The sequence below is a fragment of the Sipha flava genome, unplaced genomic scaffold (assembly GCF_003268045.1).
Source record: "Sipha flava isolate LNK unplaced genomic scaffold, YSA_version1 173_pilon_pilon, whole genome shotgun sequence".
In the NCBI taxonomy this organism is placed as follows: Eukaryota; Metazoa; Arthropoda; class Insecta; order Hemiptera; family Aphididae; genus Sipha; species Sipha flava.
In genome coordinates, this window is record NW_020271974.1 from 63986 (window position 1) to 83091 (window position 19106).

General features: G+C 26.9%; 1 protein-coding gene across 1 annotated transcript in view; it reads left to right on the forward strand.

Annotated features, from left to right (window-relative positions):
- Positions 1-31: 31 nt before the first annotated feature.
- Positions 32-19106, forward strand: part of LOC112680086 — a gene marked incomplete in the record, with an annotated part of 199354 nt that continues 180279 nt past the window's right edge. The window contains 1 exon segment of the mRNA XM_025550082.1: positions 32-241. Coding sequence (XP_025405867.1) covers positions 116-241 — 126 coding nt within the window.

Consider the following 19106-nt stretch of genomic DNA (forward strand, 5'->3'; position numbering starts at 1 on the left):
GTCGCCACCAGTAGCACACGCCACGACGATGGTGCCGAACGCTCGCCGCACGGCCGCCAAGGTGTTCCGGCCGCCGCCGCCGCCGCCGCCGCCGCTGCTGCTGCTGTTGCTGGTGATGGTGACGACTTTGGCGCGCGCCGAGCACTACACCAACCAGTTCGCCGTCCGCGTGTCCGGCGGCGGCCGCGACGGACAGGCGGACAGGGTGGCCAGAAAGCACGGGTTCGTCAACCGCGGACAGGTTAGTGTTGTCGCCGTCGAATGGCTCCCCGTACCGTTTACCCGTAACCGTTATTATTCGTCCCTCCGGACCGTAACGTGTTCGCGACCAGCGATCCCTGCTCCCGCATCGGTTCCCGGCGGTTTCCCGCGAACGGCGTTCCGGACGGACGACCGTCGGAGTGACCGTAGGCAAAGCCGCCGAAAAATTCCGATCCCTCCGCGATCCCGAACCCTACCGCGAGTCCTTCATTTGTTTTCGTTTTTTTACATTTTTCCGAAGCCAGTGTTTTTCGAACTGCCGTTGCGCCCCGGGACCGTCCACAGCGCTTGTTTCGATTTTTCAAAGTGTTCCTGTTCGTCGTTCGGTTCCGATCGGGAGAACGTACGCTTATATACTGCGGGGGTTACGCGTAGTTCTGTTACATCGCGTCGACAATGTTTCGAATTTTTTTGAATTTTTCATATCGGCGCCCTTTCGTTGGGCCCCTGTTTCAAGAATAAAATCTCATCCGGGTACCCGGGTGGGCCAGACCGACACTGCATGAAACGTTTTAAACGCCACCGTTTCGGTTTCGATTCTTCGCCGAGTCCCGATTAGAAATCCAACTGGCTCAGTCTGATAGAAACTTTTATCCTGCGATATGTTCACGTGGTGTCCGTGTGTTCCGTCGCGTTTACGAGATACGCGATCGCTCCTGCGGGTCGGTAATTCGTCCTGAGAAAAGGAAAACACTTGCCTCGACCGGAAAATACTTCGTAGCTGTTAAAATGATATATACAAATAAATGTCATATCTGTTAAAAATAAATATTGAAAGGCTTCGATCCGGTTCAACTTTTTATTCATTATTCGTTCTATGTAATGAATAAATTTAAAAAGAAAAAAAACACTTTATTTCACTCCGTGAAAAAATATTATTTTCTAACGAATAAGGAATATCGAGGTGCAATTTTCGAAACACATTCAAGCATTCAGTCATAGCTAATTATCGGGAAAATAATTGTTTCCAAAAAATAATTATGTCAATCAGAACATGCATTTTATGACGTTCAATTCGTATATTTACGTGATAATCGAATTTGGTAAACGCTGGAAAAAAATTTTCTTCGGAAGTTGATTTTTTCAAATTTCTTATCATTCCCTCTTCCAAATGTAAAAGATGTATCGTGGTTTGGGAGAAAAGATTTTTCTTTTTATTCGAGAAACGTTGACACTTAAACACGTAGCGCTAAACAGCGTTCAACTTTCCACTTAATCATCTGATAATAACTACTCATTTCACTACGGTTAATACATTATTGTTAGTGTTAGGTGTGTCCGATTTGATATCTATTTATTCATTTATTTTTGGCACTTTTTCATTGTGTTGCTTATGATAAATTGTTCATATATATATATATATTTACCATTTGGACACATCCACACTGCAAAGGGACTATTTTCCAGTCCCCTGGCACTCAGAATAACTTACTCGCGGTTGTAGATAAACATGTTCATAGGGTGTTGTCACTGTTGTTGTTACATTTCATTACCCTTGGGTATTTGTTCCTACTCGACATCAAAGTACAATCTCTACATTTGCCTTTTATACCGTAAAGTAAATACTATATACATCAATTTCCAACTTCGATCAATTAAATATCTGTGTAATTAATTATTTACAGCTACATATTTTTATTAACGCATTCTAAAATTGCATGTCCAAACAATTGTACGATATTAAAAATTCACAGTTGCATATAAATAAATTTAAATCCTCCATTAGATAAATATAAAAACAAATTTCTGCGGAAGCTTTGGTGGTAACCTAAAAAAGTTTATATGTTAACGTATGTTATATACTAGTAATACTTAGTAATACTGCTGCAGTATTAATGAAAATGAGAATTTTTGACATAAATTAAAAATAAAATAAATTATTCACTACACCTAAATATATATATATTGGTTTATTTGCATTCTCAAATTATTATGCATAGAATTACAGATAAAAAATGTTCTGAAATCATTTATATTTGTTTTATCTTCGTTACACTAAGTATATTAAAATTATTTTTGAATAAAATAATAATAAAACTATGCAAATTTGTATCTACAACAGTACAATGTATCATTACCTACCAGCTTTATTTGGTACCAACCTGTTGCTTTAAAACGTACACACACTTTTATTTTATCAAATATAAATTTCTTTAGGGAATCAACTGTTTGTAATGTTCTATACGTTCAGTATGATTTGATATATTAATATATAAATAATTAATTGGATTGTATTTTACAATTGTATTTTGTATTTCGATTAATTATTTTTATGATATTGTTCGAGTATTTCGATACGTAAAATACTACATGTACACTATCCTTTACGTATTCTTTCAGATTTACCATACAAAATGGGTGTTCCAGTTTTATTTAAACATCGGCGGTCCAATAATATTTATTTGTTTTAATTCATATTAAACATTTTAACATTAACCTAATGAATGTATGGTAAATAGATTGAAGAAATCTGTAAACGATTTATTTATAACACGCATAATCAATACTAGATTTAAGTGTTGTCAATATTTGGTTGCTTGTCGTACGGAATTCATTGGTTTATTTTTTTTTGGTCCCATAATATATTTTGGATGATAAATAACTATTTTTTATGCTATAAAAGCATGTCTTAAAATAAAAATATAACTTAGTAAAAATTATTTTAATTTTTTAAATTGGCATACCTACAATATTTAGACTAATGTTTCTGTATCTAGACAAATGTATAGGTTATTATTTGATAATATATACATTTCGTTCACATATTAATTTAAAGGAGGATTAAAATAAATCAAAGAAAAAATTAGTTCGGATATAAAGAAAAACGAACACGATAATTTATTCTATTTTTATGTGGATGAGTCTTACATAGGTAATGTTTTGAATGCGAGTATTTTCATTGATACATTTTTTTTCAAAGTTAACAAAGGGTTTGGTTTTTTAGGGTGTAATTTACATGTCCGATAGAACCCCAACGATTATCAACATAAATGGTTGACCATTAACTGTAAGGATAAAAATATATTAGACCCTTTTCTAAACACTTGAACGAATATTGCAATTTATGTAATGGCATAATTGAGGGTCAGTTATGTTTATAATTAGTCAAATTCGTTTAACTCGATTGCATTTGAAACCATATTTTACTATGTGTTAACATCTAAAATGTTTAGCCAGACTTCATTTAGTATAGTGAAAATAACTTTGTTTTGTTTAATGTTTGGTACTTTAAATTGTTTCAATAACATAATATACCGATAAAACTAATTTTCATTATTATTACGAGTACGAGCTATTATAATACTATTGTTAAGGATACTTAAATCAATAATGTCAAATACATTTCATGAAGAACACTATTTGCAGAAAAAACATTTAATATTATTGTTCAGAACATATTGTAAAATTCAGATAAACAACAGCTTACATTTACAAATTACGCTTAAGCTTTCAAAAAGAGTTAGAACAAATGATCAATGTATTTTGACTACTATTTGTAATAATTTAGCTTTATTAGGTACTGTAATGTTTAAATTTCTAAACGACTAGTAAAATAAAATAAATATCATATGTAACATGTAATATCATTATAATTTTACATTTTACTATGACATTAATTACTATACGATTTGGAAAACATCTCTAGTTAAAATTTAGCTTCCCTACTCAAAACATAGGGATTATATTTTACGGTTTCATCAAATTATATAAAACTACTAGAAAAATAAGAAAGTAACTTAATTTAAGTAAATTCATGTAATTTTCGTATGTATCGTTGAGGGTTCCAAAAAACTATTATAGTTATTATAAAGTACTGTTATAAAGTGTTGAAAAAAAGCATTACCTGCTTATATTATAAAACCAATTATTTTCTTATCATTATATTTATAGTGCAAACTCCATAAGATATAATAGTGACTATTAATATTCCCATACGAATATTTTTTCCTTTATATTGTGTTATTTAAATAAAATTATTTTTATTCTAAAGATTTTTATTTATTTTCCGTATTTATGATTTACACCACCTGGGTAGTTACTCTGTATGGATGAAAAAATATATTCCAAATATGATTATATTAATGTAAATTATACGCGTTTTTGGCGTAATTCAAACAAAATGAAAATTATGTTACTTGAATAAATTCGGAAAATAATCAAAAGGTGATTTCGGATCAATTGGCCATGTAAAGTTAAAAATTGAAAAACTGCGTTAGAAAATAATGTTTAAATGAGTATTGTGACAAAAATATAATACATTTTTGCGAATACATTTATTTTATTGTTATGCACAGACATTTTTTATGTATCACTTTTCTGTCGACACCATTTAATATGTTTTAATATATATATTTAATGGATTTGTTAAAATACAAATTCGAAAATGCTCGTGTAACCTTTTTTTTTAAAAAAAAAAAAATTATATTTATTGTGTGTTTGTGAGTGTTTGTGGAGAGGAGGTGGCTTATTTTTATTTTAGCATGATTTCCGATGATACAACTGAAAAATTCTTCAATAATATTAATAATAATTGTATTAAAGTACTCCCCTACAGTTCTTTGACTTAGTTATTCCAGATGCCTGATGGAAAGTTTTTTGTACTATAAGTGAATCTAAATTTTCCAACATTTCTTTCCATGATTGATTTTCTTTTCCCTTTAAATTGTATAGCACATAAGTCTTAGAACATGTATTTACAATTTATTTATAAAATTAATTCAAGCGGCTGATACATTTGTTGGTATTTCACTTAATATTGGTAACAATATTTATTCTATACTTTCAGAATATTTGTAAAAACCACTGAATTCTGAGCGTCCCGATTTTGTATTGACAGAATACATATATTTTTAAAAATAAATAATGTACTCAGTGTTGTAACCAGATATTTTAATCAGTATATTATAAACTTATAGACTAACGGATAATACGAAAGTATGAATAATAAAGATAAAAAATAAATTATTTTAAATTTATTCATTTTATATAATTTTGATAAAATAAGACTTACAATGACATATATTGGTTAAAGATTTTAGTGTACGGTAAATAAGTTCGATTTATGAAAGAAGTTTGAAATTTAAGTCTTGTTTAAACTTAATTTTTTTTTTATATAAATAAGAATAATGCTATAATTAATGCGCTAAACAAGAATATATATTTAATTGTATTAACTATATTTATATTTACTTGTATTTTCATTCAACAATTTTAATGGCTTATACTGAACATGGTTTGTTAGAAATATTTTTATAACTATTACACTTTATAAATTATATAAACAAATTCCTTATGGCACAAAAATTTGATCAACTTCACATTATTCTAAATTATGTGTGAAAATTGACTGATTTTAAATTTGTAAACATATATTTATTATTATATTTCAAAAATGTTAACTGTTCAAAAATTTGATTCTCTCCATAAAAACAATGATTTTTAAATCTTAAGCTTTAAAGCTTAAACGTCAAATTTTAAGAAAAGTTTTGTCAATAATATTAAATATTCTCTCTTTATTAAAAAAGTATGTAACGTCTTAGGTACAGTAAAAAGCTTTCAAAATGGTTTAAGACAGAATTTGATATTTTAATAATTAATTAAAACAATATGATAGGCAAATAAAAATCGAAATGTCTATGTATATATTTTTATTTGTTCGAAATCGAAAGTAATAATCCTATTTCCATACCACTTTAAAATTTAATACTACATAAGGATGTATTAGGCGTGTTTGAAAATGAAACATGAACGTAAGTAGTTATAATATTATGATCTGATTTTCTTCAGTCTGAAAGCCTTTACCCTATAAAAAGCTTTTGTTATAAACAATTATGCACAAATACGCAAATTATAATAAATTATAATAAGTAATTTACCTAATGGATCTTTGTGCAATTAAGGTAAGCTCTTTGTTTAATATCATTCTAAAGATTGATGATTTTTTATTTTTATTTTTATTTATTTATATTTTTTGTGAACAATCTAGCGTTGATTCATTGAAAACTTAAAGTTACTGAATAAATTAAAAATTTAAACATTCTGTTAAAAGTACTTTAATAGTGTATATATGATACAACTTTATTATATACGTTATTCTATTATGTTTATTGTTTAAGAATATAATAACATGGTAGTAAACTTATTATTCGTTCCGTTCTTGTGTTATTTAAAATCTTAAATGCTTAGAAGACTTATTTATTTAAGTAAATGATTCAAATTTTTTGTTGTTTTGATCTTACAGTTTTCGTGTGTGTAGAATTTTCCATTAATTTTTTTTAAACAGAATATGATATAATCAAATACATAATTTGTATATAAACGATTTTTGTTGTTTGTTAGTTCTTTGACTACCTAATGATTTGGTTTTTATTTTACATTCATATATATAAATAACGAGTTGAATTACGATTGAGTATTATTATTTTCTATAGTAATAATTGTTATTGACAGAAATTAGAATAATTAAAGGTGCTATCTGAATGAAAAAATAAATAAATGTCTTACTATTTAAAAAGCATGTAATATACTAAACACGTCCTTTATGATAATCATAATATGTGTAGTATTTTAATCTTAAGAAATTCTTAAGAAATTAATTAGATGATCAAAATTTAAACGTAACGTTACAAGTTTTGATTAATTTTATTGAATTTTGATAATTGTACTTAGAGTGTCAAGCTGAGCATCTATACGGTCTGTAATATTACCGTTATGACATAGTCAATCCAAACAAATATGAATACTATGTTTGTATAATAAATTCTGTTACACCACAATATAAATATAAAGATTTTATTTTATCAGAAAATTATTCCTTAACATTATAAATTAAATATTTGATATAATATTTTGTAAATTTTTTTTATAAATGTAATACTTAATATAAAAGTGTTTTTATAGTTTTAATTTGAACCTAAAGAAAGGAAAAAAATAAATATTATAGTTTATTCGTCTGCAGTTTTTGAATTTACACTTAATGCTATATTTTACTAATCATAAAAAATGCTTTGTTAAAACACGAACGATTTAAATAAAATTTGGTATCGCATATAATAGTGCGGAAACATAAACTGATTAAATTAATTACTTTATATAACGTGTAAAATATTTGAAAATTTCTTAGTAATTTGATGACATGGTCCTATAAGTCAAAAGCTTTTTACAAACACTTATTATGTTGCGGAGATATAAGCTGTCTAATAAATTGCATCGAGTCCAAACGTCGATGCTCTGTTGGTTTTAAGAATCGTGACCAGTGAATGATTTTATGAAACTAACACACTGGCGAAAATACCATTTTCACCAACGGACAAAGTTGATTTATTGCCTGATAGGATGTCTCTGGAGGAGAATGAAAGCCAATTTACAAAGTCCCAAGACATTATGAACACCAAAATGGCTTGAGCACGGTTAACTTGGCAACATCTATGGCGGACAATTTTTTAAATTTGTACACAATTTATTTTCTTGAGTAATTACTATCGCTGCTGGATGTATTCAAATGAAATATGCATTTTGTTCACGCGTAGTATATTATTCCGTTTTTACGTCCGTTATTTCTTTTTGTATTTTGTCAATTTTTTTTTTACATTATAACATAATTTTAAACGTATTAAACCCACCGGTATGCTACAGCTTTCTCAACTATAATTTTGTTATAAAAATAAAGTTCTTTACAAAGTACGTCATTAAAAAATAAGATTAAAAAAAAAAAAAAAAAATTAAATTCCTTCGAAATATTTGATTAAAAGAGTAAAACATTGTAATTATTAAAATTTAAAAATTTATAAAACATTTAACAAAATTTGTATACACTTGAAAATACCCGTATTTAGTATTTTTTCTTACATCATTCTGTAAATTAATTCTAAAATTTCACTATTTTATTATTATATGTTTAAATGCATAATATTTCAATTCTATAATAATTAAGATATTCATAAAACAATATATTATAAAATAAATACTATTGGATCGGACATTACATATATTATATAGAGAAAATGATAAAGTAAAATTTGCGAATACTCCCAAAACACTTTAACATTACGTTTCATTAAGTACCATATTCGAATAATAAGTTATATAATGATAAGTTTACGAATTAAATATCCTATTTGATTTCTTAGATGAATCATGTATTTATGTTTGAGTAATATTTCTTCGGTTTTATATCAAATTTCACCAATTCAAATACATTTTTTTTTTTCGAGAAAATTTGTCATTTATACTTATAGGTTTATAATAGAATTAAAATAAAAATGTAATAATAGTATTATAGATATTATGCTTAAAAATATAGAATGAAAAGATAAACTATTATGAAATTCTAATATTAATTCATATTTCTCAATGTCTCAAAACCTAAATGTTGAGTTTTAATACGTTTTATTGAACCGATGTATATAAATAATAAATAAAACATTGCCATGGATCATATTTTTTTTTATTGATCTCAAAAAAATAACATGGATAACAAAGGCCATTAGTTACAAACAGGATATGAGTTTATGTGATGAAATTCAAAGATAAATTATATAATTAGGTAACATATATATTTTTTTTTTATATTAGATTGAACAATTTTGCTTGTTTTGTATAATTAATTATAACTTGGTTTTTCCTATAATCGGGTCAAAGTGTAGTGCCCAGATTATATTATATCTTATGCTCAGCTTATTCTCGGTTATACTTTAAATAGTCAGCTATTAAGTGTTTGACATTTAACGAAATTCTACAGGTTTGACAAATAAGAGGCTCCTCTTGGCCATCAGGATATCATGAGTGAATCTGGTGTGTCCAATGTAATGTCTGTTAAGCACAGTCTCCTCATTCCGTTTGATCAACGGAAGATGTCTCTATTGACCCCGTTTAATTTAGAGTTTTGTGTGTTTCAAATTCTATGCTGTTTACTTTTTGTGTATTCATTTATGCATTTGTTTGAGTCACCGCATGACATTAGGTTTATTAGAAATGTGAATGATAATTTATTTAACTATTAAATTGTATATTTTTATTTTGTACACTTCAAGGTATGTATTGAAATAAATAAATATTGTGTACTAAGTAAACTGATTGGAAAAGCCACAAAAATAAGAGGAATTTTGAAAATGTTTTTATCTAATTAAAATATTTTTTTATTGATAAATCAACATTGGTGAATTATTAACACGAATTGACATTATTATAGTGTAAAAAAATATTCAATTTTAAAGCGTTGGAGAATAAATATTTTCTTGCTTTAAAACGTACAAGTTCCCTGTTTTTGAAGAACAATATTGCGGTATAACTATACGTGAGATTGATTAAATTATATAATATTTATTCTATAATTATTACTATATTAATGTTAAAAGAACCAGCACGACTTAAGCCCATTATTTTTTACTTTGAATTTTAAATGGTTTGATGTCGATGTGAGCTAAAGTTATTTTGAAAAGTTATTTTAAATTAGAATGAAATAAATATTTGTAAATTACTCGATGTGGACACAATATTAACCATATTTGCTTGAGAAAATAGTTTTAAATTAACAAAACTTACTAGAGAGATGCAATATAATTAAGGAATCGTCTGTGGATTTCTTTTATAAGGAACGATAATTGGAAGGAATGAGATTTTCTTTGAAAAACTGGGAAATCCATTTTGACGTGAACTAAAATGTGTTGAATGCTTTTCCTTTTCTTCCGAAAAAGCCCTCTTAACCGACCAAACACCTAATTCGTTTAACACGATTCTTCTTCAACACTAGATTTATGAAGGATCTTCTTTAAATCGATTATATCTCTTCAGTATAAAGTATTTTATAGGGTTAACTGAAGGATCCAACTGATAGGAATTGTTTTAAATTATTCTCAACAATATCGTTTTAATATTAAATTCGGAACGTAGCTTGCTTTCAATATTTATATTCAAATATAGAGGGAAAAAGATTATTTTTTAATTGTAATATACCATATAATTGGTATACATTTTGTATAAAAATATGTGTGTTAGTTGTCGTAAATAATATAATTAAATAATTTTAAATATTTTAATCCTAATAATTTACTCAAAAGAAATAATGTTTATAACAATATTATAAAAATATTAAATAGGTTTTTCTGTGGTATATCACAGGAATATTTAGATATAATTATATAATATACCATTAATAAGCAGTATTACAGGTCTGTTAAACAAATTAATAATATCATTTTAAGTCCTAAATAAAGTGCAATATTTTTTAATTTATTTTTTAATTAATTCTTATTAAATAGCCGTAATATGAGTTTGTTATAAACGTAAAATTGATGGTTTTAATAAATATTACATTTATATTTATTTAATATTTCGACTATAAAATTCGAAATAAAGATCATAGAAATACTTTAATTGGTTTTAAAAATTTATAAATGATTGAAGTTTCTTAAAATATTAAATATTTCACGTAAGGCATTTATTATACTCATATTATACTGTTTATTCAAACAGTTTATATTATAATATATAAGCAGGAATATTATTACGAATGTCAAATTATAATTCGGATACTGCGTATTCATTTTAAACTTATAAATTGAATTAAAATCCTAAAAGTTATACATGATAAAAAGGTCAAGTTAAGGATATGTAGTCGTTCAAAACATATCTCTGACAAAATAACTTGCTCACTACTTTTATGGTACAAACTCAAGTCACATTTTATACCGTTTTAATAAGTATGACTTGAATAGTATAAACGTATCAATTTTGAAATATGCTAGTTTTACTTATATTTCTGGAAAAGTTTGTAACATAATTAAACAGTTCAACTACAGTTACGGAACGAATAAATCACTACGTGCTTTTTGGTGATATAAAAATAATTTTTTTTTACCTGATCGTTTTAAAAACATACTACTTAATTCCGAAAAATGAGAGGTGTTGTCAACGTTTATTCTTAAAAGTCAATAAGTCGCAGTGTTTTTTAAACGAAATCAAACAATGTCTAGAAATAAATTCATTAAGACGAACTTATTGAAACTTTTTATTTATAATAAACATAAAACATTTTCTTAAACTTATAACCAAAGTTTATACAGTAGTATATTATATAATATACACCTTGTACACTTTTTACCCTTCGTATGTTTTTCGGATGGAAATAATATCTCCATAAGTTTTTTTTTTTCTATGGAAATGACAGTCAGAGAACTTTATCGATATTTTTTTTAACTTGGAAGAGATAAGGTTGAGCATAGCATATGTACCCTCTTGTATAAGTAGAGAATTATCACATGTGCGGACTTCACTCCCAGTGGAGTTTGTCCGGTGGAGAACAACCAGAACGATTGCAGGTGAGAGAGAGTGCAGAAATAATTCTGTGGAAAGTTTTTTGCATTAAGTCGGATTCAAACTGATGACTGCGCTTGTCGTACCTAACTGTCTCACTACTGCACCACACTGCCACTATATAAGTAAACAAACCCATCAATTTGACCAGTAAGAGATAAAAATTATCTAATTTATACTTGTTCATTGCAAAAGGCATTAAGCCTTACCATGTACGCTTTATTTCTTTTCAAAACTTACATTAGCCTTAACCACGAAACAAATTATTAGATTTTCAGTTACAATTCTTTAAAATGTCGATAAAAACTTGTTTTATAAAATGGCTATTTTGAAACGTTATAAAAATTGAAAATGAAAAATTTAACTTTCTAAGCTGAAAATATAAATTAAATATTATATTTCATAATGAATTCTACTACTAAATTACACTAAACAAAAAAAAAAAAAAAAAAACGGAAGAAAATTACGGGAATATCATAACCGGAAAAACATGCCGGGTCGTTCTATATTTTAGTATACATATATATCAAATTATATTTTACATTTAATATTTTATACGTTTGACTTTTATAATTTAACTTTATAAGTTTAATTATTACAACATTGTGTTCTTTATACATCTAATACATTTTTATGTATTATTTATGAATTTTTAATACAGATTAAGTAAATTTATATTTAATGTTTTCTTATTTATTTGTCGTCAAATGGCTACAACCCGGTTTCAAATTCAATCATAAACATATCTAATCTTATTTTCCCGAAATATTTAGTCAAAACTTCTATTTCTTTATTGTAAAGTAATAATTTCTAATCCCCAAGCTAACTGAGTTATGGTATGAAATGCATAGAAATATACAGAGTATTTCATGTTCATTCATATTTTATTTTAAATCTTTCTTCTTTACTACTTTATATTTATGGTTTGAGGAGCTGGGACCTTAACGACTTCAAGTAATATTCGAAAAAGGAAAATAATAATGAATTTCACTCTGTGAAACAAAACTTTGCATTTAAAAATACTATTAAGAACTATATTACAACGCTGGGGCACACATTATTTCTAAGGTCTGGATTTTTATGATCGTAACAATTTAAAAATATGATACTAATATGCACTAAAAAAGACCCTTTAATATACGAGTATGTTTTGAGATATTAGAAAATAATACGAAAACGTACTTTAGAATTAGGTTTGATATTTTAAGATAGCTTTTATACGGATTTGAAGAATCTATAATTCCAAAATTAAAAATGAATAATAAAAAAAAAAAAATAATTTTATAAACTATTTAAGCAATTAATGTAATAATGCACTTAATTTCATTAATATTTAATTGATAATAATTTTGATAAACCGAATTTTAATTTTCTTAGTATGCTTCGACATAAATTCGAGCTTTAATATTGTACAATTTTATAATTATGAGTTTTTTTTTTTAATTCAAATAAAATAATTTATCATTAATAAGTTTTACCAAAAAGATTGATGAATAATGTTTAAAAATGGAAATGTATTAATTTTCTTTTTTAAATATTAGCTTTAATTCTCTAATAAAAACGGACGAATCAAAAGATATTTTAATTCTCGGTAAAAAAAAAAAAAATGAACGCCCCACTAATTATTTTATCAAACACGTGTGAAATTAAACCCTATTGGCTTTGAATATTGAATTCCACTCAATTTTTATTAAATATAATTCGGTAATAAACCATAAAATCAAATACTGTGAATAAGCCATAATTTTGAACATGATTAGTGACATTTGATCCTTGGTGTTTTTCATGATCAAACGATATCAAAAAATATACTACATTATATTATTATTTTATTTCAATAACATTAAACGTGTCTAAGCCTTTATTTATCGTATAACTTTGGGGTATAGGTAATTGTTAGTTTGGAATGTAAACGTATCCAATTACAGGGATATTTGCTGTAAACCAATCAAAAATTACAATTGTCAATATGTATCATTAAAATTAAATTCGATAAATACAAAACAGTATAAATAATTACGGTTTAGTTAATTCATAACGATTTTGTTATAATAAATGTTATGATAAAACATCAGCCAATCTATTTCGTGTTCATAACCATATACAATAGCGGACGAAAAAAATACGTTTAAACGTACCGAATTATTCGACTTAAACACGCCATAGTGTGATTTGCAATATTCTTTATTTCGATAAGCTGTATGCGAGAATCGATAAAATTTAAAATGCATGGATATTCTTATCAAAACCAATAATAAATATTTGGATTCATGTCAATATTGTAGTGGAGTAGATGGCAAAGTTTTAGATGGAATATAATGCTACTGTAAAATTTATTTTTATTAGGTACACTACGATATTGGGTATAACGTCGAATATTTCTACCCAAATTATCGACTTCCATCAACGACCGAAATATCCCTAAGATTACTGATATGTCAGCATGTCTACGAATGCATTTTAACTAATACTTATACTACATATTTCCTTTGAAAAAAAAACAACATTGAAATTAAAAGTTTAACTGTTGCGTTTCATAATACTGTGTAGTATCTAGTCAAAATTTATCATTTTTAATATGAAATAGAACAATAAGTTTAAATATTTATTTGTCGATTAAAAATGCTTGTTGTTTTTAAAGTAAGTATATTCATATAATTTACATTCTACATTGATAAAGTTATTAAATTATATTCATTTTGTCATTATGTATCATCAGTAGGGTTCAGATTTGTATGTACTTAAAAAGATTAAAATAGTATGCATTTATGCATTAAAAAGCTTTTAATATGCATTTGATATGGTCTTATTTTTTTTTAATAGTATGCAAAAATATGCACTTACCCAAAATATATGCATTTATCTATATTTTTTTCCATCCATAAATATCAATGGTACTCAATTAGATAAATTTAATATTTTAAGTACCGACGTAGACTTATAATATTATTTAAAAAACAGTAAATATTTAAAATATATTCCGTAAATAAAACAAATACTATAGTAAGGAATAATAATAACAAAAATAAGAATGTATTAATTCCTTTTATACCTTTTATTTGGTAAATTTTTATGAAACATGAAACGCATTGAAATTTAATAAAAGGCGATTCAAAATATAAAAACACAATTTAGCTACAAATAAAAATGTTTTAATTAATAAAAACTAATTAATTTTTAAAATGATTAATAATGATGTTTTCTTCTAATGAAAATTATTGACCCGTGGATTCTGTTTGTAGATCTAGACAAAATTATTGATAACATTTTTCTTCATTTTTATCAAATCTATCATTTGAAAGTGGACTAGTGAAGATGTCTGCATATTTTACATATGTATGTATGTCTGTACATGCATATTTTATTGTTTTTTTTTTTTTTTTTTTTTTTTTTTTTATTAGTTCTCGATTCCTTAGATTATATGAGCTAATCTACTCATATTTTTATGTCTAGAAATTCCGAAAATAACTGATCACTCATAATTTCTTTTAAATTAATTATTTCTTCACACTTGTTCTAATTTGTCGATACTCCGTTACCAGTTACTCCAGTCTTGAAAATAACTTCTCCATTCACTTTAATTTTGTTTGTTTCTGGATACGATATTCTATATCCTTTTACGTTTTCTACATATTCGATGCATATACGTTTTTCACTTATAGGATCCTGTTTTTGACGCTTTTGTTCCAGTATACATGAAAAAACATTAGTTCCGAAAACTTTAAAATGTTTAATCTCAGGTTATTTTCTAAAATAAATTTCATGTTGTGTTTTATCTTTGACTGAACTCTTACCTGTTCTGTTAATTGTGTACACAGCCAATTTTTACCAACACTGTCTTATTTAGATTTGTTGTGTGTAGCATAATACTTGCTGCTTCAACTATCATCCGGTTTTCTTGTTCAATTTTCCCATTTTACTCGTGTGTGGATCGAACTGTAGTTTGATGTCCAACCCCATATTTCAATAGTAAACTTGGTATTTCCATTATCAGTTCGTATACCAATGATCCTAAAACTTGTATCAGTGTTTATTTTACGTATTAATGTTTTGATTAAATCTTTCATGTAACTTTTATGTCTTATAAATTATACTATTCTATAATATGAATAATTATCTTCAAATAATTAAAAATATTTCTACCCACCAATAGATTTTCTTTCCATTAATCCATATAAATCAACGTGTATTAACTCTCCTACAACTGTTATGTTCGTTGTACTAGACTTAAATGTTTGTTAATTTTGTTCACCGATTACGCATGAATCACAGAAAAAATGGTTTATGCCATCTATTAATTTTATATTATGTTTATCTAGTATATTATAAACTTACTTTATATTCTGACGACTCAGTTTTTCACGCTAAAATCTAAACGTGTCCTTGATAACAAAATATGTACGTGGTTCTTCAATATTGAGTGTAATGACTTTGAGCTTTAATATAATTAGTTTTCCTTGTCTCTGATATGTACAGACTATCTGTCCGTTTCTTGAAAACGCACATTTATCTTTATTTGATGATTGTGGTAAACCTTTATCTATGAAATGATGCAACGCTGTACAACATGAAAATAAATTATACGAGTACTTCATTTTCGGAACGTATAGAAGTCTAATAGATAATTATTTTTCCATTTATTGTTTGAAAATGATAATACTTGTATATAATACTCGTACCTTTTCCTTCTGCTATCAAAATTGAACCGTCACATATTCTTACATGAATTGGTTTGTCAAATGATACGTATTTATAAAACCAATTTATTTTACCGCATATATGATCGGGTGTCAAGTGGCCAACTTTCCTCAATTTTGATTGTATTAATTGTTCAAGTGATATATATATATATTGCTATCATCATTTTTACTTGTTTTCCAGTGTGATTTCTCAACTTCTTGATTTTTCAAGTATTTTATGTATTGACTTTCCATTTCCTGGTAAATTACAAAAATAAAATTACTTGATTTTCTGTTAGCTTTATTTTTGTTCCCAGATTTTCAATTTTTCCTAGGATTATTTGCCGTCGGTTCTATGGATTTTTGATTTTCTATCTCATCCATTCTCCCTACATTGTTCATGCTGGAGGTTTTGGTATGGTTAGGTTTATTTGGGGTTTGTAAGGTTGCGCTGTATTATTAGGTTTCGTTGAAAAAAGTGGTGGGATAGTGCGATTTCTTTGGTGGACAGCGGTCGTCATGCCCGAAAAGTGAAACCAATAGTGACCGTGTTCGAATAGGTGACTGTCTGGACAGACACAGTTATCTTATTCCCTTCGGCCACTATGTGTCTCATAGTAGCTGGTATATATTGACTCTAATTTACATGAAACGTATGTACATGAATGAATATAAAGATAAATTGTTTACCTTTTTTTTATTCTATACCTAGTATTCACCCTAAGTATTATACCAGTGGTGTCGTAAATTTGCTTACTCGAAATAGATAAATTGAAATGAATTGATTATTTCTTTTGCATTATATGAATAGTTACTTGTTAGTTATTTATTACTTAGCAAGTCAACAGAATCGTTTATAAATCGTTTATTTAGCCATACGGTAGGGCTTCGATCGATATTTAGTCCGTTTTAATTAAAACTTATGTAACGCGTCTTTCGCACAAGTACTGTGGTGACAGGAGATTTTAACCATTTGATAAAATTACCTACTGAAAATTGATTTTGAATTACAATTAAAATCAAAACAAAAATAACGGCATAGTACTGATTATTGCTCAATTCGAAGGCCAAGTAATCTAAGTTTCAATGATTTTCGAACATAAAATTGATTAAAAGTACTCAAACAGCATAGGTACAGAAAAGTACGTGTACCTATACTTTATTTCTAATATCTATCGAAAAATTGAATAAGCAATTGTAATCAATGCTGTATTTAACAATTATGAATTGGGTGCAACGCATCGGGACCTCTGGTGCAACCGAATTGCATGCCAAAAAAATAAACTTAAATTGGAATGTCCGAATTGCATGCCAGGTTCAGAGGGTTCTGTTCAAATTGCATGCCATGTCTTAGAAGTGTATGTCCGAATTGCATGCCGGGGTGTCATGCGTTTGGGTGAACTTTTAAAAATTGCAATGTGTTTGGGCAATTTAGTATTTACCTTATCTTTAGAAATTTTTAAGCTATAGGTATGTATACGTACATGTGTGTATAGACATTTAATGATGTCTAATACCAGATAACAATATCGATAGAGCAGCGGTTCCCAACCTTTTTAATAGTGTGGACCACCAATTTCGTAGAAAATCTTTAAGGCCTACCAATAGTGATAAATGTATAATGTGCACATTTGTCAGTTATTACAATTTATTTATTGAAAAAAAAAATTTTTATCAAAAAAAAAAAACTTCATTGAACCTAATTATTCAAGAGTTAAACAATTTAATGTAATTTTGGATTGTCACCCACAAGAGAATCAATATCGGGATTTAAAATGAAAAATAAATAAATTACCTTTAATTACTCAAAGTTCAATTTATTCTTACATTTATTTTTTAAAAAAATTAAAGTAGAAAAAGGTCGTTTACACAGACACACAGGTTGTCGAAATATAGCCCATTAAGATTCTAAGTGAAATTTTAGAAATTGCTGGAATGTCTTGCGGAATATACTAGAATGGTAATAATGTTGTAGTTTTATAAAACGTTTTTAGAGTGATAACATGAATGTTCAATCAACGAATCTTCTTTACTTGCTGATATTTAATATTTTAAAAATACATATGTGTAAGTAATATATTAATATAATATGGTTCACAGCCCAGTACCACTTAGACAACCACTGAGTATTGACTTTAGATATATAGTAGAATAGATGATTAAATTTAAAATTGTAAGATGTAATTTCTGAAATATTACCCCTTATAGATAAGAAAGGTGGAACTGATATCAAAATGAGAGGGAAAATGGATTGATAAAATACAGCATCCCAGGATATTAAAAATAAATAATAAAAAAAAATTGCTAAAATCAAACCGGCATGCAATTCGGACATTTTTTTTTTCTGGCATACAATTTGGATACAGCCGAGACCTCATACATTAGGGGGTATCTAAAATAAATATCTAAAATCTATAATTGTCTGTTTCTTTAATTTTTTTGCTTATTTTTTTAAAAAACAAAATTACTTATTGATTAGGCTACTTTAATTTTATATATTTTTTTTTATTTACTAATTCATCTACATGTGTTAAATAAATAAACAAATGTTATGTGAAGCAAATTTTATTTTAAGGGGCCTTCAATTGATATTTGCACCCTGTCCTTTTGAGACTTTTGAATCTTTAGATCTGGAACTGATGTAAACCTTCAATGAAATAATTAATGATTCTATTCCCAATCATGTGGTGCATAGTTTTTTTTTCATATTAAATATTTTGTATGTAAACATTGATGTTTCTTCATTTTTTGAATACTTATTATAACTAAAATAATATTTTTTGGTTCAATTTATCATAAACTGTAAATATATATATATATATATATATATATATATATATATATATATATATA